The sequence below is a fragment of the Pipistrellus kuhlii genome, unplaced genomic scaffold, assembly GCF_014108245.1.
Source record: "Pipistrellus kuhlii isolate mPipKuh1 unplaced genomic scaffold, mPipKuh1.p scaffold_m20_p_17, whole genome shotgun sequence".
Lineage (NCBI taxonomy): Eukaryota > Metazoa > Chordata > Mammalia > Chiroptera > Vespertilionidae > Pipistrellus > Pipistrellus kuhlii.
In genome coordinates, this window is record NW_023425482.1 from 1,601,104 (window position 1) to 1,628,030 (window position 26,927).

The following is a 26,927-nucleotide window of genomic DNA, read 5'->3' on the forward strand; positions in this document are numbered from 1 at the left end:
ATCTGGGCTGGTCCACACCCAAGCTCTGTACTGGCAAAGGAGGGCAGCTGCACTGGGAGCCATGGGGAAGGCAGTGAGTGGGCTCTGGGGCCAGGAGTCCAGGGTGTAGAGGGTTGGAGGCTGGAGGCAGGGGTTCTGGTGGGATCTGATGCCCTCACTCCCCCCTGTCCCCAGGAGAAATACGAGTTGTACTCAGTAGAGCTGGGTCCTGGCCCTGGTGGGGACATGGCAGCCAAGCTGAGCAAGAAGAAGGCAGGCAGTGGAGGAGGCAAGAGAAAGGACAAGCTGGAGAACATGAAGAAGGAGATGGAGATTGTGAGCATGTGGCTGAAGGGCTGGGTAGGGGGCTGGGGTGAGGGCCAGTGAGAGCTGGACAGTGAATGTCCTGCCCCCACCACACAGAATGACCACCAGCTGTCAGTAGCGGAGCTGGAACAGAAATACCAGACCAGTGCGACCAAGGTGAGCTGGGGCAGAGGGAGGAGTGGGTAAAGAGATGGGTAATGGTGAAGAAGGAGAAAAAGGGAAAATGCATGACAGAGAGAGGTAGATATGGAGGGAGAGAGGGAGGGAGGGAGGGAGGGAGGGAAAGGGAGAGAGAGAGAGAGAGAGAGAGAGAGAGAGAGAGAGAGAGAGAGAGAGAGAGAGAGAGGGAGAAGAGAAGCAGATAAAGAAAGACAAAGAGAGAGGCAGAGAGATTGCAAGAAAGAGAAACAGGGCAGAGACATCAGGAATACAGAGATAGAAAGTTGAGAGAGAGAGAGAGAGAGAGAGAGAGAGAGAGAGAGAGAGAGAGAGAGAGAGAGAGAGAGAGAGAGGCATAAAGGGTGGAAGGAGAAAGGAACAAGAACAGAGACAAAGATGGAGAAAGAAAGAAAGAAAGAGAAACAGACAGATGGGGGAGCAGAGGGAGGGAAACAGGGAAGGAGAGACAGGAGAGTGTATGGGGAGAGGAAAGCCCTTAGCAGCCACTGCTCCCACCCTGTCCCCAGGGCCTGTCTGCCAGCTTGGCTGCGGAGCTGCTGCTGCGGGACGGGCCCAATGCTCTGCGGCCACCAAAGGGCACCCCGGAGTACGTCAAGTTCGCACGGCAGTTGGCAGGTGGTCTGCAGTGCCTCATGTGGGTGGCTGCTGCCATCTGCCTCATTGCCTTTGGCATCCAAGCCAGTGAGGGTGACCTCACCACTGATGACAATGTGAGTGTTGGATACGGAGGGAGGGAGGGGGGGGTTTGGGGGTGGGGGAGAGAGACACTGGACACAGGGCCCCGGAGGAGAGAGAACATTAAGCGTGAGACTCGGGACACCAGGGACATAGGGTGGAGATACAGAGACACAGAAATGCAGCTCCAAGATATGGTCATGGAGGTGGGGATGGACAGACCCAGATCACAGTAGACACAGAGATAATGTGTCCCAGGTGTGGAGGCCATAGGGAGATACAAAGAAATGCAATACGTAAGAGCTGGGGCTTGGGAATGGAGGACATGGGGCAGAGGGCATAGGGGACATCAGGATTAGGGACAAAAGACTCAGGACACAGTACACAGAGAGACATAAGACATCAGACAGGGAAACGGAGACAGGGAGAATCTAGAGATAGAGGAGGAAAGGACATTATATATATGACAGGAGTCAGAACAAGAGACATGGAGATTTAGGGACATGTAACATTGCATTTGGCATGGGATGGGGACTCAGAATTATATAGATATGGAAGACACTCAACATAGGAACTTGTAATTTGGAACCCGAGACACTGATTGTGGAGTTCACAGAATATGAGGCATAAGATTGACAGCACATAGGCACATGGAAATGGGGACATGGGGGCACAGGAACTATTGTGTCCAGAAGATACAAATGATGACATGCAGATTATGAAAATAGAATATGAAACATGGAGCACAGGAAATATAGGATGTGGGAGTATGAGGAGACCCATGGCAGTGGACATGTGGAATGTAAGACTTGGAGAACACAGGGAAAGGGGACATATATGACCAAGGTTCTTGGTGACATGGAGCACAAGTCATATGATGGGGACATGAGAGACCTAGGATTCAGGGGCCAGCGAATATGGGATACACAAGACAATGAGAATTCAGGGCCACTTAATGTGGGATATGAAGAATAGGAGGCAAAAGCCACAGGGAATCGTGCATAAGGATTTCTAGTAGGGTGGGGGAAATCATGGTAGAAGTGACGCTAAGAACACCAGGGTGCAGATCAGTGGCCTTGTACAGGGAGCTTCCAGCCTCTACTCATAAGCTGACTCCCTCACCTCCGCCCCCAGCTGTACTTGGCAGTGGCTCTCATTGCTGTGGTTGTGGTCACTGGCTGCTTCGGCTACTATCAGGAATTTAAGAGCACCAACATCATCGCCAGCTTCAAGAACCTTGTGCCCCAGGTGGGTTCCACAGCCCTTTACCACTTCAGATTCCAGACTCCACACCAGCGCTGGCAGGCTCCTGGCCCCTCCCATTATGCCCAGCCTACCTTTTGCACTTGGCCTCCACTTGTCCCTATAGGTTCTCACTCACCCCCTTGTTCATCTCCCCACATTCCATTGAACTCAGCAACTTCCACCCCCACCCCTTATCCACAACTCTGGTGCCCCTGCCCCACAGCAAGCAACTGTAATCCGAGACGGGGACAAGTTCCAGATCAATGCCGACCAGCTTGTGGTGGGTGACCTGGTGGAGATGAAAGGTGGGGACCGAGTGCCCGCCGATATCCGCATCCTGCAAGCCCAGGGCTGCAAGGTGGACAACTCCTCGCTGACGGGAGAGTCGGAGCCACAGACCCGCTCCCCCGAGTGTACACACGAGAGCCCCCTGGAGACCCGCAACATCGCCTTCTTCTCCACCATGTGCCTTGAGGGTCTGTGAGGACTTGCCTGCTCACCCAGCTGACCACGCTGCCTCAACACTCCCTATCCCACTTCCATTGCCCTTCTGCTATTGTCTGAGACCCACTGCCTCCCATTTCACATGCCTGCCACCTCTTTAAGTCATACTACCTCTCTAGCTCCTGTTATTGCTACTCTCTTCCCAGGCCACACTGCCTCCACTGCCTTGCATTAATGCCTTCCCTCCCCACCCTTCAGTTCATGCTGCTGTGCATGCCCCACCGCTGTCCTCCCAGCCCTGAGTCACCCTCTTGGCCCACTGCAGGCACAGCACAGGGCCTGGTAGTGAACACGGGTGACCGTACCATCATTGGGCGCATCGCATCACTGGCATCTGGAGTAGAAAATGAGAAAACACCCATCGCTATCGAGATTGAACATTTTGTGGACATCATTGCAGGCTTAGCCATCCTCTTTGGTGCCACATTTTTTGTGGTGGCCATGTGCATCGGCTACACCTTCCTGCGGGCTATGGTCTTTTTCATGGCCATTGTGGTAGCCTATGTACCTGAGGGGCTGCTGGCCACTGTCACGGTGAGTTGGGGAGGCAGAAGGGGGTCCATCTGTCAATTCATCCAGGCTTCCGTCCACCATCTCCCAACTCCCTATCTATCTATTTATTCACCACCCACTTTTTTATATAATCCATCTTTCCCTCCCACCCCCATCCCTCCACCTACCCATCCAGTCAGCAAACATTCCTGAGGCTTCTGTTGACCATGTCCTGTGCCACACGCTAAGGACTCAGAGATGAAAGGCAGGGTCCTTCACTGAAGGAGGCTGAGGCTTGAGGGTGTGGACAACCTTCAACAGTCAGTTCAGAGAAGGCTGAGGGAATGCTCACTTTCTTACTTTCTTTATTTGTTAATCTTCACTTGAGGGTATATATTTTTCCATTGATTTAGAGAGAGTGAAAGGAAGGGAAGCGAGAAATGGGGGGTGGAGAGGGAGGGAGAGAGAAAGAGAGAGAGAGAAACATTGATGTATCAATCGGTTGCCTCCTGTGCTGACTGCTGCTGGGAATCGAACCTGCATCCCAGGTGCATGCTCTTGACTGTGAATCGAACTTGGGAGCCTCCAGTGCACAGGCCAATGCTCTGAACCACACTGGCCACATTTTCTCATTTTAATTGTGTTGATAAGTGAACTTACAGAACCTCAGCTAGGGCAAGCTTACAGAGAGGCCTGGCTATGTTTATCTGGGTGAATTGGGGAGGCATCCCAAATAGGAAGCACAGGTTGAACAAAAGGTATAGGCAAGAAAAAGGCTGTTTTTTTTGGGGGGGGGGGGGGGAGAAGGGGAGAATGCTGCGTAATCAGTACTGTGGCTGGGGTAAAGAATTCCCAATGTCAAGCGGAGGGAAGTGAGCCTGGAAGCAAAGACTGATCTCCAGGTTGGCTTTTTTCACCCAGGTCTGCCTGTCTCTGACAGCCAAGAGGCTGGCCAGCAAGAACTGTGTAGTCAAGAACCTGGAAGCAGTGGAGACACTGGGCTCCACGTCAGTGATCTGCTCTGACAAGACGGGGACCCTCACCCAGAACCGCATGACTGTGTCCCATCTGTGGTTTGACAACCACATCCACTCAGCTGACACCACGGAAGATCAGTCAGGTTTGGGAGTGGGGAGAGACAGGGCCTGGAGCAGGATGGAGGCTTAGATGGGAGCACAGAAGTTACTGAAGAGGCCGCGGGAGGGCTTTGCATTAATGGAGAGGAACTCCATCCAGATGGGCCAGGGTCCAGGGCGGGCTTGGTATGGAGTCTCACGGAACTCTCATAGGAGACACCACACTGGGTTTGAAGAGAAGGCTCGGTCCTGGAGTATGAGGGGAGGGTTTGGGTCTCACACAGGTCTGGGAGGGGAATCCTGTTCTAAATGTGTGTGTGTGGGGTGAGGGGGTGGGGGTGGGTGTCGTTGTGATGTGGGAGAGCGCCGCTCTGGGTCTGTTGCAATCTGGTGTGGTCGCCTCATGGCCCCAGCCTGGACATCTGTCCTCCAGGGCAGACGTTTGACCAGTCCTCGGAGACATGGCGGGCGCTGTGCCGCGTGCTCACCCTGTGCAACCGAGCTGCCTTCAAGTCGGGCCAGGACGCGGTGCCCGTGCCAAAGGTGAGGGCCGGGGCACTTGGGAGGTAATGGAGCCCGGTACCACCGGCGCGCACCTGACGCCCTCCGCTCCCAGCGCATCGTGATCGGGGACGCATCGGAGACCGCGCTGCTGAAATTCTCCGAGCTGACGCTGGGCAACGCCATGGGCTACCGAGAACGCTTCCCCAAAGTCTGCGAGATCCCCTTCAACTCCACCAACAAGTTCCAGGTGTGAGCCGCCTCGGGCCAGTCCGCCCATCGCCAGCCCCGTCCCCCTTCTCGCCACCTCCCTCTGCCGCCAGGACTCTGGCAGGTGGCAGCTTTCACTTCAAATCCCGCTGGACCAGCACCGGCGCTAAGCCAGTCCATTCCGGCACCCGGGCCCTCACTACAGCCCCTCCCCAACCTCAGCTTAGAGAGGACCTGCCCAGCCCCAACCTGGCCATCCTGAGGCTCTTCCGCAGCGCTCCCCCCGCGCCCCCCCGTCAGCCCCGCCCCTCCCCTTTGACTGGGCCCATTACGCTGTCCCCTTAACGCCCAACCCCCGCAGCTATCCATCCACACACTGGAGGACCCCCGGGACCCGCGGCACGTGTTGGTGATGAAGGGCGCCCCCGAGCGCGTGCTGGAGCGTTGTAGCTCCATCCTCATCAAGGGCCAGGAGCTGCCCCTGGACGAGCAGTGGCGTGAGGCCTTCCAGACTGCCTACCTCAGCCTGGGAGGCCTGGGCGAACGCGTGCTGGGTGAGTCGGCCAGTACGGGGTAGGAAGGGGGTAGCCGGTGTGCGAGAAGCTAGCACAGTAGCACAGACCGAGGCCAATCCTCCCTGCCCTTTCCTGGCTGACTGCTAATCTGCCTCAGTCTACATACTCACCTTTGTTTCCCCTATTTCACTCCTGATCTCTGTCTATGCCCAATTCCTACCTTCACCAAGCCTCTCCAGATCTGTCCTCACTTGGACCTTCCCTATCCTGACCCAGCCTTTGACCCATTGGTTTTCCTAGCTCTTGCCCCAATTGCTTTCACCTCCACTTTTCAGTCTTCTTCTTGACCCTTTGACTGTCCCCAATTCCTGCCTCAACTCAAGTCTTTCCTCAATCCTTGTCCTGACCTCTGACCTCCCCCAATTTTGTCTTGACTCCTTAAACTTTCCTAACCCCTTCCTGGGCCCTGGAAGGCGCAGACCTGTGGTCAAATTCTGGAGTTTTCTGGTCAAATTCTGGACTTGCAAGAATTGTCTCCTATCTAAGTCAGTTTTTTTTCATCTGCAAGAGGAGGATCCTCGTAGTCTCATAGGGTGAGTGTGAGGATGGATTCAGATAATGTGAATGAAGGGTCAGCACAGGGCCAGGCATCACGGTGCGTGGTGCAAGGGGCCTGGCCTTGCTAGCAAAGGGTCCACCCAGGACTTTCCTGACTTTTCCTCTCTTCTGATCAGGCTTCTGCCAGCTCTACCTGAGTGAGAAGGACTACCCACCTGGCTATGCCTTTGACGTGGAGGCCATGAACTTTCCAACGAGTGGCCTGTGCTTCGCGGGACTTGTATCCATGATAGACCCGCCCCGGGCCACTGTCCCTGATGCTGTGCTCAAGTGCCGCACAGCAGGCATCCGGGTATGCCACTTGAGAAAGGACCAGGCAGGGGCAAGAACAGAGGATGGCAGTATTTGGGGATGAGGAACCCTGTGTTATCTGAAAATAGCTTGAACCAAAAAGGGAATATTTTGGTTCATGAAACTAAAAGTACTGGGGAATGAAGTTTCAGATATAGCTGGGTCCAAGCGTTCAGAGTCATTAGGAATTTCCCTTTATGTGCCAGCTCGGCTTTTCTCTCTGCTGGCTTTATCGTCAAACAGTTCCTCCATTTTAAGACAAATATGACCATCCCCCAGCAGCTCCAATTTACCTGTTTAGCTGCCCACTCTTTCTGTGCCCCTTTTGCAGTTGCACTAGACTGGGTCACATGTTCCTCTCTGAACTAGTCACTGTGACTGGGGGAATAGAGACCTGTTTGGCCAGGTCAGGACTTACTTGGCCAGAGAGAGACCTTAACTAGAAACTGAGGGGAGGAGTGGTTCCCCAAAGACAAATCAAGGGTGGGAGAGCCAGTGCTGAGCAAGTATCACCCACCCCCAAGTCTTTCCTGTGGTCTGGAAGACCCTATAAGATCTGAGCAGTTACTTTTTGAAGCTTATTCATTAGCTCTCTACCTCTTGCTCCCTCCTTTCCAGTCATCTTGGCCTGCCTGTTGTTCCTCCAATAGTTCATGCATGTTCTCACCTCTCATTTTGCATTGCTGTTTCCTTTGTCAGGAACACTCTCCCCCCAGATTTCTATGTGGCCAACTCTCACCTCTTTCGGGTGTCTGCTCAAATGTCACCTTCTCGATAAGGCTTTCTCTGGACACACTTAAAATTGAACCATCCATTTTTTTTTTAAACTCCATGCTGTTTTTCTTTTCTTTTTTTCTTTTTTTTTAATAATATATTTTATTGATTTTGTACAGAGAGGAAGGGAGAGAGATAGAGAGTTAGAAACATCGATGAGAGAGAGTCATCGATCAGCTGCCTCTTGCACACCCCCTACTGGGGATATGCCCGCAACCAAGGTACATGCCCTTGACCGGAATCAAACTCGGGTCCCTTCAGTCCCCAAGCCAACGCTCTATCCATTGAGCCAAACCAGTTTCTGCGTGAACCATCCATTTTTTACCCAACACTTGCCATCCCTTTTGCCCAGTTTAATTTCCCCCTTCTTCTAACATGCTGTATCATTCATTTCATTTCTTTTTTAAAAATATATATTTTATTGATTTTTTTACAGAGAGGAAGGGAAAGGGACATAGAGTTAGAAACACCAACGAGAGAGAAATATCGATCAGCGGCCTCTTGCACACACCCTACTGGGAATGTGCCCACAACCAAGGTATATGCCCTTGACCGGAATCAAACCTAGGACCTTTCAGTCCACAGGCTGATTCTCTACCCACTGAGCCAAACTGGTTTCGGCTATATTATTAATTATAATTAAAAAATATTCTGTCTCTCACATCAGAATGTCCATTTCATGAAGACAGGGATTTTTTAAAAAATATATATTTTATTGATTTTACACAGAGAGGAATTGAGAGGGACAGAGTTAGAAACGTCGATGAGAGAGAAACATCGACCAGCTGCCTCCCGCACACCCCCCACTGGGGATGTGCCCGCAACCAAGGTACATGCCCTTGACTGGAATCGAACCCGGGACCTTTCAGTCCGCAGGCCGACGCTCTATCCACTGAGCCAAACCGGTCCCGGCAAGACAGGGATTTTTGTCTGTTTTGTCTCTGCTACTTCCAAGGCATATCAGATGGTCACAATTGGTTGAATAAATGAATGAGTATATCACCAGGAAAGGCAGTAAGAATGGGCTGATCTGAAGGAGTCAAGGGTCTGCTGGTCCTTCCCACAGGTGATTATGGTGACAGGTGACCACCCCATCACAGCCAAGGCTATTGCGGCCAGCGTGGGCATCATCTCTGAAGGCAGTGAGACAGTGGAGGACATTGCTGCTCGTCTCCGTGTGCCTGTAGACCAGGTTAATCGGAAGTAAGCCCCCTTAGCTCTCCCCATGGATCTTCCCATGCCCTACCCAGACTAAGGCCCCAGTGATGCCCTCCTACCTTCCTCCCCAGGGATGCCCGTGCTTGTGTGATCAATGGCATGCAGCTGAAGGACATGGATCCATCAGAGCTGGTTGAGGTGCTGCGCACCCACCCTGAGATGGTGTTTGCTCGTACCAGTCCCCAGCAGAAGCTAGTGATTGTGGAGAGCTGCCAGCGACTGGTGCGACCCTGCTGATGGAGGTGGGCAGAAAGGCTGGGCTGGCCCTGGACTAGCCTTTCACTGACCACCTGCCCCCCTCCACCCACTCCCTGCAGGGTGCAATCGTGGCTGTGACAGGGGATGGTGTTAATGACTCCCCAGCCCTGAAGAAGGCAGACATTGGTGTGGCCATGGGCATTGCTGGCTCAGATGCTGCCAAAAATGCAGCCGACATGATCCTGCTGGATGACAACTTTGCCTCCATTGTGACAGGCGTGGAGCAGGGTCCGGGCTGGGTCAGAGATAGGGGCAGGCAGTGTGGGCACAGGAGGAAGTGCTCTGCGAGGAGGCTGAGGTGCCTGCTGTGCTCCCATAGGCCGGCTGATCTTTGACAACCTGAAGAAGTCCATCGCTTACACATTGACCAAGAACATCCCTGAGCTGACGCCATACCTCATCTACATCACCGTCAGCGTGCCCCTGCCCCTCGGGTGCATCACGATCCTCTTCATAGAGCTCTGCACCGACATTGTGAGTCTACAGCTCCACGCCTTCTCCCACACGTGGCCACACACGCATGTCCACAGATGGATATGATGGGTAGAGATCACCACAGGCAGGCAGGAAGATAGACACAGACAGAACTACACATGGGTAGATGCTCAGGTAGGCATGGACAAAACCTATGGACACACATGGATTCAGATACAGATACTCAGATAAACAAAAGTATTGACAGATACAGATGTCTGGCTAAACTTGGATCATAGACCAACATCTCTCAATAGGTATGGACAAATAAATACCATCAGATAGACTCAAGGCAGACAGATATGAAAGAGCCACAAATGTAACCAGAGGCTGGCCATGTTGACATGTTTACTCAACAACTTACATAGTGCCTAGTATGGACCAGGCACTCATTAATTTAATTTTGCCCTCATAGCCACTCTATGACCTGGGCTTTATTTATCACTCTTGATTTACTGATGAGCCCACTGGGCATAGGTAGGTTGAGTAACTTGCCCCAGGTCACACAGTTAATAAGTGGCACAGCTGGGATATGAGGCCAGGCAGTCAGATGCCCCAGAACCTGTGCTCTTGATCAGTATGCCTTGCTGCCAGTCTGTAGTCACACACATATGGGGTGGAGGATGTTTTTTTTCTACCAAGATCCATTTGGATATTTATAATATAATTTGCTTAATATAATTCACTTAATATAAATTATGTTGCTATGAGAAAAGCTCCTAGAGTTATTGAATTTTGAGTCCTGCATAAGGTTGCCTTAGCAGGGACAGACCAAATTACTTTGTGTGCCTCATACAGTCATAGTCCGGCCACAGTCCGGACGTTCCCCACCATTGGATACAGAGAAACAAAGATAGTGACAAACATAGAAACAGGTTCACAGAGTCACAAAAGCAGAGACACAGTCATAGAGAAAGATACCAGAGACAGGGACAGAGAAACAAAGTAAGGGAGGGAAATAGAGGGGCCCAAGACTAGAGTACCCTAGAGAAAAAACAGAGACAGAGAAGAGAAGGTGGCAGGAGCAAGGGAGGAGACAGAGACAGAGATGGGGAGAGAATATGTAATAGTGCACACAAATGTAGATGCTCTGATAATGACAGATAGCAGGACATATGTGAACAGAGATGTGGAGTAGATATGCCAACATGCCTGACAGGGGCCAGCTGGACCTAGGCTGTTCAGGCAGGTGAGGCTGTGTAGTCACTGCAGATCTTACCTCCTAACCTCAGTCCTATCCCTGCCCACTGGCAATGAGGAAGAGAGCTCCAGAGGGTAGGGGACCGGGGCCCAGGAAAACCCTTAACCCAGGTTGCTTCTGCTTCTGGACAGTTCCCATCTGTGTCCCTGGCATATGAGAAGGCCGAGAGTGACATCATGCATCTGCGGCCACGGAACCCAAAGCGTGACCGATTAGTCAATGAGCCCCTGGCTGCCTACTCCTACTTCCAGATCGGTGAGTACTCATGGGGCTGGGAAGTCTGGGGCTCTCCTGAAGGGCTGCTTATCCCCTTGAGGTCTCTTGAGGCTCTGGCTTGTTTTGGATTTTGGTGTCTGCATTTGATCCTGGATCTGTCATTCTGAGTCCTATCTGTATACAACGGTTTCTATGATCCCTTATATCCCTTCTCTACCTCTGTTCTCTATGATCCTGTCTCTTGGTTGTTGCCTTCTTCTGGAAATTTTGAGTTCTCTGAGTGTCTCTGTCACTCTGCCATCTTTAGTGTCTTTATCAATCTCCTGGGCCTTGTCTTTCTGTATCTGTCTCTCCAAGTCTGCTCCTGTCATTCTTATGTCATCATTTCTAAGTCCCTGATATATCTGTCTCTGTGTTTCTGTCTGTGTCTCTGCCCCTCTCAGGTGCCATCCAGTCATTTGCTGGCTTCGCTGACTACTTCACAGCCATGGCACAGGAGGGCTGGTTCCCACTGCTGTGCGTGGGGCTGCGGCCACAATGGGAGAACCACCACCTACAAGACCTGCAGGACAGCTATGGCCAGGAGTGGGTAAGTCCCATGACTCCCTTATTTCCTATGCCAGCAATATGGTATGTTGTACACATGCAAACTGAGCTCAGCCACAGTATCCCAGACACCCGGGCTCCCTGCCAGTTCTGGGGCAGAGGGCCTTTCTTTACTGTATCTTGCTCCAAACTCTTCTGAAGATGGGCCCTCTCCCTGCCCTGACAGTAACACATCATCTCAGGTGTGGAACCAGGCCCCTATTCTGTTATTTCCCTCTGTATCACTAACACAGTGTATATACATTTGTGGCTGACTTTAATGAAGGTTTGGAGCACAGAGGTCAGACCTGATTGGCAGATGTGCTTAGCTTGTCCTATAGAGCTCAGATCAGGTTATTTCCCTTAAACATTTACTGCCATGGTTAAGAATGTCGACCTTAGAGCCAGGTTGCTTTGGATTCATATAGTATGCCATGTTCCTCACTGTGGTGAAACCCTGGGCAAGTTGCTTTGACTCACTGTGTCCATTTCCTCACCTCTAAAGTGGAGAGAACACTGATGCCTACCTCAGTGATGGTCAGTGTGACCCCTAGACCAGCAGCATCAGCATCACATAGGAACTTATTTGAAATGCAAACTATCAGCTCCTCCCCCAGACCTCTGGGGTCAGAAACTTTGGGGGCAGGCCTGGAATCTGTTTTAACCAGCCCTTCTGGGGTGCTGGTGCACATTGAAGTTTGAGTACCACCAATCTATCTCATGGGAATATTGGATTAAATGAGATAAAACATGTGAAACACTTGGTACCTGCAGCATAGAAAGTGTTCCCCACACAATGAGCTGGTATTAAAATTGTTTTATTAATTCTACCTCCTTTCATTATGAAAGCGATTGGATGACCTGTCACCTACCCATGCACTGACATCCAAGCTCCACTAGAAGGCTTCTGTGCCTCACACTGTGGTCCTACAAACCTAGCAGATCTTGTACCTCTTTCACCCCCATCCTAGGCTCTGATGTGTGGAAAGAGCAGTTAAGGGACCTTGGCCCCAGCCCAAGTGCCAGGCTGGCTGCAGAGGCTCTCCCTTTGAGCTCAGGCTGCTTTTGTTCCCTGTTCCACAGACATTTGGGCAGCGTCTGTACCAGCAGTATACTTGCTACACCGTGTTCTTCATCAGCATCGAGATGTGCCAGATCGCTGACGTTCTCATTCGAAAGACACGCCGCCTCTCTACCTTTCAGCAGGGCTTCTTCAGGTGTCCCCAGCCCTGTCCTCAAGCCCTAGTCCCAACTTCCATCAGGTCCTGACCAGGCTTACTGCAGTCAGCAAACACCAGCACTAAATGTGCAGATGTGCCAGTGCCAGGTGCTAATATTCCTTATCAATAGCTGGTCAGTAGCTCCCCCATGTGCCTGTCAAACTGGCCCCTTCATGTTTCATCAACTAAAAGGAAGATGCTGATAGACCAGCACTGTTGTGGAGAGGCAGGCCACTCCTGTGTTAAATGTTTAGAACATCTCCCTGCTGCTAATGGCATCTGACCTCCTCTGACCCAGTACCCTATTTCTATCTGGTCCTCATTTCCTAAAAGCTTAGACCTGAGTCCGGCAGTCTGAGCCTGTTCCACCCTGTGCCACCTGCAGGAACAAGATCCTGGTGCTTGCCATCGTGTTCCAGGTCTGCATCGGCTGCTTCCTGTGTTACTGTCCGGGAATGCCCAACATCTTCAACTTCATGCCCATTCGGTGAGGGGTCATGAGGAGTGAGCAGAGGGATGGGCATGTGGGACATAGACTGGGGGTGGCCATCACCTTGTCATCTCCCCTGTGCCCTCAGGTTCCAGTGGTGGCTGGTCCCCATGCCCTTTGGCCTCCTCATCTTCGTCTATGATGAGCTCCGAAAACTTGGAGTTCGCTGTTGCCCAGGGAGTGAGTGTGGAGACTGGAGGCCTGGGGATTGGGGGCTGAACTGTTCTCAGAGCACCTGTCTGACCTTTGACCCTCACACTTGACCTCCAAATCAAATTGCCACAACCGCTGAGACCCTGGCCCCGCCTCCTGACCTCTCTCCCCTCACACTGAGTCTTTGTTTTCTCTCCCAGGCTGGTGGGACCAGGAACTCTACTATTAGAGGGACCGCTGTCTCTACCACAGCCAGGTTGGGGCAAGATTCATGGAACTGTCTGGCAGTCACTCAAACACCTGAGCAATCAAGAATCCTAGCCTGACCTGTGTCTGTTCCTGTAGCCCATGGCACCCCAACCTTGAAGAGACCCTCCCTACTGCCCTTTCCCATCTAAAAGGATCCTCTGAGCTGGTGTGGGGAAGCCCCCATCTGAGGGAGGAGGCTTGATGGGGAGGAGCTAGTAGCTCTTGTGAGGTGGAGTACTTGGGGGCTCTTTAAAACACACTTGTGACTGCATTAATAGTAATAAACCAGCTCACAGTGACTGCTTTTAATTTGGTTTGGCACCATCTTAAGTGGTTTTCAATAGCTTCTTTGGTCCCACAATCCTACAACTTAGGGGCTGTTTTTATCAGGGCTGTTATCTCCAGTTCCTAAAACACAGAGTGGCACACAGTAGGTACTCAATAATCCTTCATTGGGAAAATAAAGTCCCATTTCTTTGCCTAGGGTTACAGCATTTAAAGGTGAAATGGATGTACCCACGCTCCAGAGCACTCTTTAAGCATTCCACTAACCTAAACACTGCCCCTGGGCTCTCAGCACCCATTCTTTCTCTGGGGAGGCTCCTTGACTCAGGGTGTCAAAATCTTTTCCACCTCAGGCTGCCCTGCAGCCTTCACAGGTGTCTCCACTCTTATTCCATTTGTTCACTCCTTTGCAAAGCAATGGGCATCCCAACTTACTCCTGAGGTTAAACTCACAAGCTCCTCTTTACATCCTCACCTGAAAAGTTAAGCTTCCAACTGCCAGAAATATTACCCGTCCCAGGACCTCCACCTCCCTCTGGCTCCACCCTTTCTTGTCTCTTTTTTCCTTTCTTTAATGAGTCTCTCTGGCTAGACCCCTGGCTTCTCCCTCGTCTTCATCAGTGCCCCTGACCAATCTCAGTTCTGTCTCTGCAGTATTACCCGCATGTTTCTAGCTTCCCCAGGCATGTCTGAGAAGACCCAAGTTGGTCTCTGTATCATCCTCCAAACCTGCTCCCATCCACTGTTGCATCAGTAGGTTTCCCCTCCTAGGAAAATGTGATAAGACCTTGGGAAGGGCTCTTTACTCCTTTCTCCCTTGTCATCTCCACAATCCCCCTACCACACAGAAAAAACAAAACAAAACAGGCTGATGGTCACCACCTCTACTCCGCTTATAGCCACTCCCCTACTTCCGCCATCCTGTCCTGGTCCAGTCCTGATTTTCTAACCTCAGTCTCCCCACCCACAGTGGCCACAATCTCCTCAAAGCCAAATCTGACCCTGTCGTCCCACCACACAGAACTCTCCCTGGTTCCCCACTGTCCCTGGTCAACTCCTCAGCCCAACCCTCAGAGCCTTCTGGGATCCAGACCCTGACTTCTATCTCACAAACCCCCTTGAACTTGTTCCAACCAGTTTGATGAAAAGGGAAGGTCCTGACTTCAAGGCCTTGACACCTGTTTTCTCCTCTTAGTCTAACTCATCTTTCAGGTCTCAGCTCATACATCTCTTCCAGGGAGCCCAGCCTGTCTTCCCCTCTACCCTTCTCCCTTCTCCCCACCTGAGTCAGCTCTGGACCACCGTTTTATCATCACAGCTCTGATCACTAGTTTAGCTCATCAGTCCTACTGCTCTGACCAGGCTTCACCCATCACAGCCCTGATTCCTCTTGGCCTATGTTACTCACTCCCCGCTGCCACTCTGGTCTGTCTGTATCCCGTGGAAGCTGGGACTAGTTCATAGACAGTTAGCCACCGGAAGTGGGGCCTGGGAGTACCTGCCCAGCAAACTGTTGAATAATTTCCGCAAACTTCATTTGTTCCAACAAGTGTCAAGAGCTAGGTGGTACATGGGATAAAGGTATATGAGAAAGTGACTCCATTACATATCCACCTACCTGGACTGGGGGAGTACCGGCGTTAATCCCCTTTTAAGTCAGAGTCAGGGTGACCAATCAATCACTTCCCCATTCCTCTCCCAAGATATTTGTGGACCCTATCTTGACTAGGGGTAAAGGATGGGGCCAAATAGTGGTTGTATGTTCCCTCTGAAAACATCAAGACTGTCATAGCAGAGCTGAGCAGCTGTGCACGATGCTTTCCTAGGCCCAGAGTTAAATAACATTATGGCAGGACCTCTACTAGTATAACAGATTGAGGGAGGGGGCAACTGCCCAGTCTCACATCATGGGGGATTCCACTGGGAAAACCAGGGCTGGGGAACACTCTCCTGAGTGGCAGGATTTATATCACGGTGGAGCTAAAACATGAAATTCAAAGCTCTGGCCAAAACCGGTTTGGCTCTGTGGTAGAATGTTGGTCTGTGGACTGAAAGGTCCCAGGTTCGATTCCGGTCAAGGGCATGTACATTGGTAGGGGCACATCCCCAGTAGGGGGTGTGCAGGAGGTAGCTGGCTAATGTTTCTCTCTCATCGATGTTTCTAGCTCTTTATCTCTCTCCCTTCCTCTCTGTAAAAAATCAATATATAAAAAAAAAAAAGAAAAGAAATTCAAAGCTCTGCTTCTGACATCCCTCAGGGAGGGGTCAGAAATAGGGCAGGGAGCTGACCCCATTGGATCAAGGAAAGGTTGGTATGGGGAGGGTGGCATCCAGGACAACATCCAAATTTAGGGACTCAAATGCTCCGCTTGGCTGCAGCTGTCTCTGAACTCTACCCTAAGAAGACTCAGACCAGACTTTATCTGAGGACCATAGAACTGAGGAACTCAGAATCACAGAAGTCTGCCCCAATTGTCCAGTGTGCAATGGGAGCTTTAGATGGTTGTAAGGAGGGTGAGTTAGTAAGACTGGGTTCTCAGATAGATCCCCTCGGCTGCTATATAAAGGGTGGATCAAAGTAGATTAGGGACAGGGGTCTTGGAGGTAACCAGTGAGGTAAGGGCCCATATGTAGAGGGCCAGGTTAAGGTTGTGAGAAGTCCCCAAGAACTTTGGATTCTAGCTTCCCTCTATTACCTGTTCTCTAGTTTGCCACTGCTCAAACATTATATTCTTTAAGCCCTTCAGTCTACCCTGGGAAAACAAAGAGCTACAGGAGCATAGGACAAATCAGAACCAGACTGTCTACCTGGCTTCAAAGCCAGAACAAGGGCCTCTGGGACACGCGAGTGTGGTATTGGTAGACAGCTCCAGAGAGAAATGTAGGCGGAAACAACTTCTTCCCAAATACTGTTTAATTCACAAAAACCTGCAGACAAGGAAAAGATATGTGAATGCCTGAGACTCAAGCCTAGGAGTGCACGTTGACAACAGCGACATACAAGGCCAGGGTGCTGAGGGCCAGCAGCCCTGTCACTACTGCTCGGGCCAGAAGTGCTGTCCAGCTGCCCAAGGAACAAAGGTGGACGAAGGTCCTGTGAGGAAACATCACAATGAAAGAAGGAAAACAGATCATCCATCCCCTTTTGGACCCATCCTTGCATCCCTCCCAACTCACTCCATGACAAAGGCCTTATAGACGCTGAGGAACATCAGCAGGAGGACAGCTGGCCGGAAAGTATGGTACAGGTCGTAGCGTGTTATCATCCACACCTGGGCAGATGCAATGATGTAATGGACCTGAAGGAAGGCAGGAAGTCAGGGCCAAGTACTGGGGAGAAGTACTGCCACCAGCAAAAAGATGTGTATGGGACAGTAGCACTGCCTACCAGACTGATGTTGGAATCAATGCTCATCTGGATGTATTTCCAGTCAAATTCAATGCCCCGGGCTCCAACCCAGAGGGGGATGCAACTGAAAAAGGCAAAGGGGAGGATTCTCCAGTACCCAGAAACCCTCAGCACCCAGAATCTGAGATCCCACCCTCCAGAATCTCTCTGAAACCCAGTTGTTCTTTCTCAGGAACCTGCACACACCGGGACATAATGAGCTCTGCAGTGGCCCAGCCCAGGGCAGCAACCATAATCTTGTACTCCCCTTTGCCGGCATTCCGAGACATGACAAGGTTTAGGCCTACTAGGTCTGCCACATCCACGCTGGCCTTCATGAACTCCTGTGGGTCAGGTTAAGGCTTGAGTAAGTACAGATGTCAGAAGGCCTTACTTGTGCACTCCCTCCCCGATTCCTTGCCCCACTCACCCCAATGAAGTCATAGATGCCGCCTTCCCAGGTGGGAAAGAAAGTGGCCAGGAACAACATCTGAGAACAGAAAACAGAGGTCACCTCAAGGTATGGGAAGTTAGTGTGTACGGTCCTGGGGTTCTCATATGGAGAGGGATCACCAGCTGAGGGGGCAAGATTACAGGACTGGTGGAGATGCAGGGAAGAGGCCTGGAAGCTTTTCTGTGGTGATCACAGGGTCAGACCTAGAGGTGTGTGGGCTAGCCGCGACCAGCAGCATTTGCAGCACCGGGTGGTGGTTAGTGGTTCTTAACCATACAAAACCCCTTCAAACGGTATCACTGAGTTTTCTCAGTCTTACAAAAATAGCTATGCAAAAGCTGCTTGCAGGCGTCTCCTCAGGTCCCACCCTTCCAGAGCCCATCTTCTATGGTAGAGTTGAGGACCACACAGCGCGGTCTGGGCAGGGTGGAGCGCTGCGTCTGGCGAGCCTGGGGCCAGACGAGCGGCTCTGGGCGCCCTCACCTTGCACAGCTGCACGAAGAGGTAGGTGACCCCAGCCTGGACGCACTTCCAGAAGGCATTGTACTCGGACCTGCAGGAGCCGGCGGTGAGGGCTCGCCCGGACCCGCGCCCCCCGCCCCGCGGCCGCCCCGCACTCACAGGCCGCTGCACTTGTAGGTGATGAAGTAGGGGAAGTAGGCCAGCGCGAAGCAATTCCCGAAGTGAAACAAGGTCATGGCGCCGCCCCCGTCCTTCGCAGGGCAGGACTCTACCTCGCCCGCCAGACGCCTGAGCCCGCGCTGGGAGCCCCGGCCTCCGCCGCGCCCGCGCGGCCTTCTGGGAGCGGAGTCCGGGCGCCGGGCGCTGACGTCACGAGCTGCGCCCGCACGCAGAGCGCGGCCGCGGGAACCTGCGCCGGCGCGTCTGCCCAGGAGGATCGGCGCCCGGCCCTTGTGCACCTGCCGCTGGAGGAAGTGGGGACTCCTCCCCTTCCTCCCCCCCTCCGAACGGCGCGAGACACGGCGCAGCTGTGAGCACATTTTTATTTCGCTTGTGGCCCACGGGCTCTTGGAGAGGCGGAGGTTCTGGACTGGGAGCGCAGGGGAGTGGAGGGGCTGTCGCACTTCACTTGTTTCGGCTATACATGTGACGGACGAGGTCCACCACCCGGTGACTATAGCCGAATTCATTGTCGTACCTGGGGAGGGCGGTAGAGGGTCAGGGGATCCCTCCCCATTACCCCCAGCTCCCTGTGTTCTCTGACCCGCCCCCCTTACCAGGAAATGAGCTTTACGAAGTTGTCGTTGAGCGCGATGCCCGCTTTAGCATCGAAAATGGACGAATGGGTGTCGCCGATAAAGTCCGTAGAGACAACCTGGGTGTCAGAATTTCTGAGGTAAGTTTGGGTCGCAAAGACCTCCTGGAGTCCAGGTTCTGACTCAGGCATATTGGCTCTGCGTTCATCTACAATATTTGGTGGAGTTCTACTGTGTCCAGGCTGTGGGGATGGGATATGAAGAAGGCAAATGGGGGCTTTGCTGGTGAGGGACTGGCCAAAGGACACAGACCACAAACACCCTGATGCTGTACCAATACATATCATTTCTTGGGAATAATTCAGGCACTTGGAATGGGGCTGGCACAGAGGCCCAAGTGGAGGCAGCAAGGCTGAGTTTGGATGACTCAGGCTCTCAGCAGACCTGAGGTAAAAGGAGCTGCAGCACAGAGGCTGCGAGGGTTTTGGCCCTGGTGTGGAAGGCCACAGGAAGGTTTTCTGCAGTGGGGGGAGGAGGGATGTGATCTGATTTCATTTAAACAAGAGGTCCTGGTGGCTGTGTGAGGGTGGACTTGCAAGGAGCTAAACCAGGGAGATAGCACCAGAGATAGTACTACTGGGAACAAAGGGACAATGACATCTGTTTTTCACAGGGAAGGTGCCTGCCCATGGCCTGCCCTGAGCAAGTGTTGAAAAATGGTGTATTTTGTCTTGTTCAGGAAGCATGTATTGAGCCTCTGCTGCATGCCAGGCCCTGGGAAGATGGCTGGAGCTATGGAAGTGAAAAGATAGTCTCCAAATCCTCGCCTTATTGGAGTGCACATGCTAGCAGGACCAATCGTGACTGAAATGGAATTTCAGGTGAAGAAAGGGGCCACAAAAAGAACATCTTGCTGAGGAGGGAGGCTAAAGTAAAGAATTGGAGGAGGTGAGGGCAGATATATGGCCACTTGGGGGAAAAGCTTTCCAGACCAAAGGAGCAGCAAGTGCAAAGATGCTGAGGCAGGAGATCTGACTCTCCCAGCCCTGCAGTTCCTATACATTGCGAGCAGCTCCTTGGCAAGTGGGAAGTCACGCTCTCTCCCAGAGGATTCTCCCAGGGTCTCTTCTCAGTCCCTACCTCATCCTCGGTGTAGGCAAGTATGCCAGCCATTGGTCCCTTGGCTGCTGCTTTTATGGCATCTTTGATGGCTGAGTATGTGGTAGGTCGGGCTAGGCGGCAGGTCAGGTCCACAACAGACACGTCTGGGGTTGGCACCCGGAACGCCATTCCTGTCAGCTTCCTGGACAGTTCCACATCGAGGTGGAAGTCAGAACCCACAGACTTCTCCATCTGTCCCCCTCACCACCGCCTTCCTCTCATTAGATACCTCAAGGATTGGGGCCAGTCTGCTCTTCCCAGGGTGTGCCTCCCACCCTGGTTGCAGCTTCCTGCACTCATACCCTTTGAGCTCTGGGATGACTTTGCCCACGGCCGTGGCAGCCCCTGTAGTGGCTGGGATGATGTTCTGGTGGGCTCCTCGTCCATCTCTCCAGGCCTTCTTTGATGGCCCGTCCACTGTCTTCTGAGTGGCCGTGTAGGAATGGACTGTGGTCTTGGGGAAGAAGGCGGCTGAGGTGAGGCCTTCCTGCTCGTAAGTTCCTGTGCCTCTTTAATTTAGGTCTGAAGTGATGAGCCAGGTGTAGAGGTTGTGAGGCCACCACAGAACCCTGGAGGGGCACCTGCATGCCAGGTTCAGCCTTGCCGAGTTACACAGAATTTTAGAAGACTCCACCCCTGGTGGGCCTTTCCTCTTGAAACCAGTTTTTTTCTACTAAAGTCATACATTAAGCAAATCCTGAGAGGAAGAGGTACCGTTTCCCTGCCATCCATCCTGCCCAGCCCTCTCCCCAACTCACCATCAGTCCTTCCACAATCCCGAATCGCTCATGAATGACCTTGGCAAGGGGGGCCAGGCAGTTGGTGGTGCAGGATGCATTGCTGAAACAGCCCGGTATGCAAGGGAACTGTGAGGTGAGTGTCAGAGCCACTCTTCCTCATTTGGGGATATGCTCATAGGCTTGGATTTGTGAAAAGTCAGGATGGGGATGAGAAAGATCACTGGGGATGCCTTCAGACTAAAGGAGGCACCGGAGGTGCAGCTGGGGAAGCCCCCCAAGCATATTCTCCAGAAGTTGTGCGTTTCTAACAGTTTTAGGAGGATGTTAACATAGTGACTGTTAAGACTTGGGGAGGGAGAAGCAGATGGAGATGTGAAAGAGGCACCAGTGGGGGTGAAGGTGGGGTCGGGAGGCTGAGTCTGATCCCTTTCCATCACAGGCTGGCATGTTCTCTGGACATCACCCACCCACTTCTGGATGTTGCTGCCCGTTACCTGACAACTTTCATGGAATCATGATTATAGTCCTTTTCGTTCACCCCCATTACAAACATGGGTGCATCTGGTGAGGGTGCGCTGATGACCACACGGAAGGCACCTGCCTGGATGTGGTTCTAAGGAAGGAGGAAGGAGCACTGGTGTCATGAATTGATGAGATGCTTTGAGTGTCACACCCCCAAGCCAGCCTTGCCCACTTCTCCCCCACTTACAGAAGCTTCCTCTTGGGACAGGTACACTCCTGTCGACTCTACCACATAGGGGCTCCCGACAGATTTCCAAGGGATCTCTTTGGGCTGCTTACTGTAGAGAGGTGGCAGGGCTATGTATCAGTCTCCCTTGCACGGCCTTGCCTTCATAATCCCTGGCCATTACTGTTTGAAAGGCTGACTAGACACCTTCCACCTGGCCTGTAACCATCTCTTCTCTCCACCCCCCATATAACTTAGCTATCCCAGGTAGATTTGACCCTGCTAGTCTTGCCTCTTGGCAGCTTGCTGAGGAGGGAGGCTGAAAGCTTTCCAGGCCAAAGGAGCAGCAAGTACAAAGCTGCTGAGACAGGAGATCTGACACTCCCAGCCCTGCCATTCCTATCTTAATACATTGCGAACAGCTCTTGTGGACTCCTACCTTGACTGCCATTCCCCTGCTATGCCCTGCTATATATAAGTGCCACCTCCCCTACTCAGTCTCAATCACCCTCTGTCTCCAGGGGACCACCCCTGACTATGGCCAACCAGGTCAGTCCCTTTCTACATATGTTGCCTAGAATGTAGACTCCAGAAGGGTGAGGCCTGCTGCACTGCTTCTGATTCCCTGCCCTCACAACCTCACCGTGGCCCTCTTTGCCTCTTGTCTCTGTCACTCAGCTTCTGCAACAGGGAGCCTACTGCCAGAGGCTGAGCAAGTCCCTGAAGACGGGCACTACATCCTGGGAGCAATGGGGAAGAGGGGTGGAACTGTAGCCTCAGGTTACCCTGGGGTCAGCAGTGGTTACTATTTTACATCAGAAAGATCAAGGCCTTTTTGGTTTCCACTTTTATAAATTTACTAGAGGCCCAGTGCATGAATTTGTGCACAGGTGTGGTCCCTCGGCCTGGCCGGCAATTGAGGCCTATTGGGGGGCTGGCTGGCTGGGAGGAGGGGCTGCAGGAGGTTGGCTTTGGTAGTGCACTGACTGTCAGGGGGCAGCTCCTGTGTTGAGTGTCTTCCCCACCTAGTGGTCAGTGTGCATCATAGCAACTGGTTGACCGGTTATTCATGTCGTTGGGTTGTAACAGTCGCTTAGGCATGCATATATATATATATATATATATATATATATATATATATTTACACACCTCTGTGTGTGTGTGTGTGTGTGTGTGTGTGTGTGTGTGTGTATATATATATATATATATATATATGTATATATATATAATTTTTTTTTTAAACTTGGTAGTTTGCATTTGGAACATTAAATATTATTGCTCTTTTTGGTTTGTATATGAGTCTTTCTTCACAGGACTTATCACAACTGCAGTATTTGCTTTTGTGATTTTTTGTTAGCATCTATCTCATCTTTTAGATCGCTCTAAAGGCAAAAGGGTTATGCCTATTTCCTTTGTCATTGAGCCTGCTTCCTCCAAAGAGGTTCAGATAGTGTTTGTAGTGCTATTTTTTATTAGCCATCTACACATGTTTACTGAACACCTGCCATGTGCCCATGTTTTAAGTGCTTCGCCTTCACTGAATCATTTAACCTCACACCCTTGTTGGCATTCTCCAGAGAAGCCAGGGCAGAGGTGAAGGGGTAGGAGACAGAGCTGGCTGGAAGCACAGATAGGTTGGTCCTAAGATCTGTACTGGCTGCATACCAGATTAAAGGAATGAATGAGTAGCTTCCTCTCTTCTCCCTGGGCCACCACACATGGTTCTCTTTTCTTGGTCATCTTCCCTGTCAGGTCATACTTTTCATCATTTGACTCAATTACCTCTTTTGTGAGGTGCTCCCCATGTCCTGCCTTCTGAGTTAGGGAGGAGGGCTACTCAACAAACTTCTCTGCAACAGTGGTTAAGTTGCTACCTCAAAAGACCCAGCCCTTTCCCCTAGACTGTTAGGCCCTGCCTTCCTGCGCAGGGTTTTGTTTTGAGGATTCCATTCATTCATTCAAGGAAGTACTGAGTATTCCCAGAGCCAGGGTCTGCACTGTAGGATAGGATTCTTCCTGCAAGGAGGCTGTGGCCTTGTGGGAAAATGCCCTTCTCAGTGCTCCCCACATGACTGTTTAACTTTGGCTGTGCTACGTGCAATGGATCTGATCCCCACCCCATCAGTTACAAGAAGAAATAGGCTCAAGGAAATTCACTTCCCTAGCCCAAGGTTGCCTGTCTAGAAAGGGTGGAGCAGGGTAAAGTGCATCCAAAAGCAACATCACTTTTGTGCCTGGGAACACCCACAGTGCAGTGACAGTGGGGTGGCGCGGGGAATAACCACTGCAGTGACCTGACAAGGCAGAACCCGAGTAGGGCTGCACAGTGATTGGGAGAATGCTGCAAGTGGCAGGAACAATGGTGCCCAGGTTGAGGAAGGAGAGGACATGGTATGTCTGAGTAATGACCTCTGTGCCAGAATTGGTTTTGGTTATGATTTCAAACTTGGGTCAAGAAGCTTCTCTCACCCATGTTCCAATCCCCACCTCCACCCCTTCCCTGCACCGAGCCCTGATCACCTAACCACAAGCCTTCCTTGTCCCTCATTTATTCACATCCCCCAGCACCCTAATAAATGAGAGGGGGCTGGGAGTGGATCTGCTGGGAGGAGCGCTGGAAAGGCTTGTGAGCATGCAAGCACAAGTATATGTCAAACCAGGGCCAGCAGTGGCCAGTAATTTACATTAGAGATATGAAGTAGGTTCACTATTTTCCATTTTATAAATTTTTAGTTTTCTTGATGTCTTTGGAGCATCTAATAATGGGGCAAGAGGTGGATGGCCAGTGTGGCTGAGATTACATTAGAAGGCTCAGGCGTAGGGCTCATAGTGCTTGTGGGGCCCTATCAGGAGCTGGGATTTTATTTGTGGGGTAATGGGAGGGTTTAAGTAGGGCAGTAATGGCCCAGTTGACGTTTTTAAAAAGGCCACTGTGGTTGCTGTGTAAGAACCGAGTAGGAGCACTTGGCCAGATGGCGATGTCGCTTCCTGGGAAGGGAGATGAATAAGTTTGGGGGTTGATGGAGAATCAAGAGGTGCGTTTTAGACATGTTGAATTGATATGTCTGTGCGAAAACTTGCAAATGTGCATTAAATCAAAAGTATTACTGAGAATAGGGGGAGCATCTTCTAAGTAAGTGCTTCCTAACCATTTTAGCAGTCACAGACTTCTCTGAGACCTCCCTCTTCAAACCAGTACCAAGATACATACATGCTGAGGGGTTATGAATCCCAAGTGAGAGGCTGGGATCCCATTCTTGTCATCTTTACACCCCCTCCATTATTTTGTTGTAGGCATGCATCAGACAGCTGCCCTTACCACTGGAAGACACTGATCTCCTGTTTATCCACAACCAGCCGTCCATTCTTGTATTCCACAGTTCCCTTGTATCGGCCATGGGTGGAGTCATACTTAAACATGTACACCTGTGGGAGACAGAATGGCTCTTGATCTTGGGGGAGGCAGGGTTAGGGGAGCAAGCATCCCTAAGGAATCCTGCCTTGGTGAAGGTTTCATATTGCAGCTGAGAACCTTCCAGAGAGCACCCTTGAACCCCCCGGTCGTACCCTTTACCTGCTACTCACCATATATTCCGGGTCAATGAATGGATCGTTCACTGCTACTACCTTAACACCTTTCTGCATGCAAGCTCGCAGCACCAGGCGGCCGATGCGTCCAAATCTGTCCAGCACAGGGATTGTGGGATTGTTTTCAAAATCCTCAGCCAGCAGGCAGAGGAGGGGACAGGAAAAAAGGGGGTAACAGGAGGCTTCTCAAGGGAACTGGGTGGGACTCATTGGTCTCGGGGAAGAAGGCAACCAACCCTTTGCAGGCAGCTATCACCTTGCTGATGATCTCACCAGTTTAACCGATTTGCCCGCTTCCTCACCCATCCACCCTTTACCCTATTCCTAATCGTGTAGCTGGATGGATTTTTCATAATTTCAGGTCTGATTATGTCTCTTGGCCTGAAAACCTCCACAACCCTATCAATAAAACCAGATCCAAATTCTTTACCATGGCTTACCAGGCCCGTCTGCTTTCCACTACATTCCTTCCTCTTCTGCCTTTTTTGCTCCACACCAGCACTGAATTCCTGCCTGTCCTTTGCACGCTGCACTGCCACCTCTACCTCCGAGCCATTGCTTGCTGCACAGCTGCCACACGGCTTCACTCCAGGGTCACTTCCCAGAGGTCTTTCCTGACACCCCAGCTAACACTGGCCTCTCCAGTCCTAAATATACTCCATACTGTTCATTCACACATCAGCAAACCAAATGTTCCTTAGTTGATAGTTGTTTTCCCATCAGAATAAGCAAAGCCCTGTCTGACTACTCCCCCCCCACCCCCCCACGTGCACAAAATGAAAGCATTGTTGGTGAGAAATGTGGATATTCAGTAACTGGAGGAATGCCTGGGCCCTACAGCTTCAGGAAGGCTCGGAGGCCAGGGCTGACTTACCCATTGATGCCAACAGTCAGTTCCCGAATCGCAGAAGGCTTCTTAGTTAGAGGAGGTGGAAGAGGTAGAGAAGGAGGAGGAGGAGGTGGAGGAGGAGGAGGGGGAGGAGGAGGAGGAGGAGGAGGGGCTTCCTCCTTGATAGGCTCTGGCTCTGGCTCTGGCTCTGGTTCTGGCTGTGGCTCTGGCTCTGGTTCTGGCTCTGGCTCTGGCTCTGGCTCTGGCTCTGCCTCAACTTTTTGTGGTGGTGGTGGTGGTGGTGGTCTGATCACTGTTGGGAGGAGTGGAGTGTGGCAATGAGCTGCACAATCACAGTGAGAGAAAAGGAGCCGTATTTCCCAAACCTACCTGATCCACAAAATGGATAGAGGATGGGCTTGCTTTAAAATTTCAGTGCCAGGGCCCCTTCCCTGGTGATGCTAATTCAGTGGGTACTATGTATTTTTAACAGTAGCTTGGGGTGACACTCTGTGCTTCAGTTTTCTTTCTAAAATGGAGATAATAGTACTCTCAGAGGGTCACTGTGAGGATTAAATGAGATGATAATATATGTAGCGCTTATGACAATAGTTTGGGAACATTCAGCATACATTAGTATTTCGAAGACCTTTCCCCAAATGGTCTGATAATTCATGTAGCCCAGTGGTCTGTGCCTCCTAGGGAAATCTGACTCAGTAGGTCTGTTTTGAGCTCAAGTGTTTTTAAGGAGCACTTAAGGTGATTTTTTTTAAATTTAATAAATCTTTATTGTTTAGATTATTACAATTGTTCCTCTTTTTTCCCTCCATAGCTCCTTTCCACCAGGTTCCTACCCCACCCTCTGCCCTTACCCCCTCCCTCCACTGTCCTCATCCATAGATGTACGATTTTTGTTCAGTCTTTTCCCGCACCCCCCACTCCCCTTTTCCCCGAGAATTGTCAGTCCACTCCCTTTCTATACCCCTGATTCTATTATATTCACCAGTTAATATTGTTCATCAGATTTTTTATTCCCTTGGTTTTTAGATTCATTTGTTGATAGTTACGTATTTAAGGTGATTCTTATACTCAGAAAAGTTTAGGGAATACAGATGTACCAGAACAT

General features: G+C 51.3%; 3 protein-coding genes across 5 annotated transcripts in view; 1 reads left to right on the plus strand and 2 right to left on the minus strand.

Annotated features, from left to right (window-relative positions):
• Positions 1-26,927, plus strand: part of ATP4A (ATPase H+/K+ transporting subunit alpha) — a 27,519-nt gene continuing 592 nt past the window's right edge. The window contains exons 1-22 of the mRNA XM_045582528.1: positions 1-73; positions 175-315; positions 403-462; positions 993-1,196; positions 2,296-2,409; positions 2,630-2,882; positions 3,176-3,444; positions 4,324-4,522; positions 4,912-5,021; positions 5,095-5,229; positions 5,551-5,743; positions 6,439-6,614; positions 8,454-8,590; positions 8,677-8,827; positions 8,923-9,091; positions 9,183-9,337; positions 10,670-10,793; positions 11,198-11,343; positions 12,423-12,556; positions 12,945-13,046; positions 13,138-13,229; positions 13,403-13,441. Coding sequence (XP_045438484.1) covers positions 62-73; positions 175-315; positions 403-462; positions 993-1,196; positions 2,296-2,409; positions 2,630-2,882; positions 3,176-3,444; positions 4,324-4,522; positions 4,912-5,021; positions 5,095-5,229; positions 5,551-5,743; positions 6,439-6,614; positions 8,454-8,590; positions 8,677-8,827; positions 8,923-9,091; positions 9,183-9,337; positions 10,670-10,793; positions 11,198-11,343; positions 12,423-12,556; positions 12,945-13,046; positions 13,138-13,229; positions 13,403-13,431 — 3,105 coding nt within the window. The 5' untranslated portion in view covers positions 1-61 and the 3' untranslated portion in view covers positions 13,432-13,441. The remainder of the gene's footprint in view (positions 74-174; positions 316-402; positions 463-992; positions 1,197-2,295; positions 2,410-2,629; positions 2,883-3,175; positions 3,445-4,323; positions 4,523-4,911; positions 5,022-5,094; positions 5,230-5,550; positions 5,744-6,438; positions 6,615-8,453; positions 8,591-8,676; positions 8,828-8,922; positions 9,092-9,182; positions 9,338-10,669; positions 10,794-11,197; positions 11,344-12,422; positions 12,557-12,944; positions 13,047-13,137; positions 13,230-13,402; positions 13,442-26,927) is intronic.
• Positions 16,635-18,387, minus strand: TMEM147 (transmembrane protein 147). 2 transcript variants are annotated; one of them, XM_036440977.2, is made up of 7 exons: positions 18,200-18,387; positions 18,062-18,131; positions 17,555-17,614; positions 17,332-17,468; positions 17,125-17,209; positions 16,914-17,035; positions 16,635-16,830 (listed from the first exon to the last, which is right to left on the minus strand). In XM_036440977.2, exons 1-7 carry the CDS (start codon positions 18,274-18,276, stop codon positions 16,707-16,709), a joined length of 675 nt encoding a protein of 224 aa, XP_036296870.1. In that variant the 5' UTR covers positions 18,277-18,387; the 3' UTR covers positions 16,635-16,706. The 2 variants fall into 2 exon arrangements, with proteins under 2 accessions (XP_036296870.1, XP_036296871.1); XM_036440978.2 differs by lacking the exon at positions 18,062-18,131 and having other exon boundaries at positions 18,200-18,334.
• The window catches only part of GAPDHS (glyceraldehyde-3-phosphate dehydrogenase, spermatogenic), a 10,524-nt gene continuing 2,172 nt past the window's right edge, over positions 18,576-26,927 (minus strand). Inside the window, exons 2-11 of one of the 2 annotated variants that reach the window (XM_045582543.1) lie at positions 25,847-26,158; positions 24,970-25,066; positions 24,704-24,810; positions 21,406-21,496; positions 21,191-21,309; positions 20,715-20,796; positions 20,259-20,410; positions 19,936-20,098; positions 18,817-18,914; positions 18,576-18,737 (exon numbers count right to left, since the gene is read on the minus strand). In XM_045582543.1, coding sequence (XP_045438499.1) covers positions 18,665-18,737; positions 18,817-18,914; positions 19,936-20,098; positions 20,259-20,410; positions 20,715-20,796; positions 21,191-21,309; positions 21,406-21,496; positions 24,704-24,810; positions 24,970-25,066; positions 25,847-26,158 — 1,294 coding nt within the window. In that variant the 3' untranslated portion in view covers positions 18,576-18,664. The remainder of the gene's footprint in view (positions 18,738-18,816; positions 18,915-19,935; positions 20,099-20,258; positions 20,411-20,714; positions 20,797-21,190; positions 21,310-21,405; positions 21,497-24,703; positions 24,811-24,969; positions 25,067-25,846; positions 26,159-26,927) is intronic. The other variant, XM_045582542.1, reaches the window with a different exon arrangement.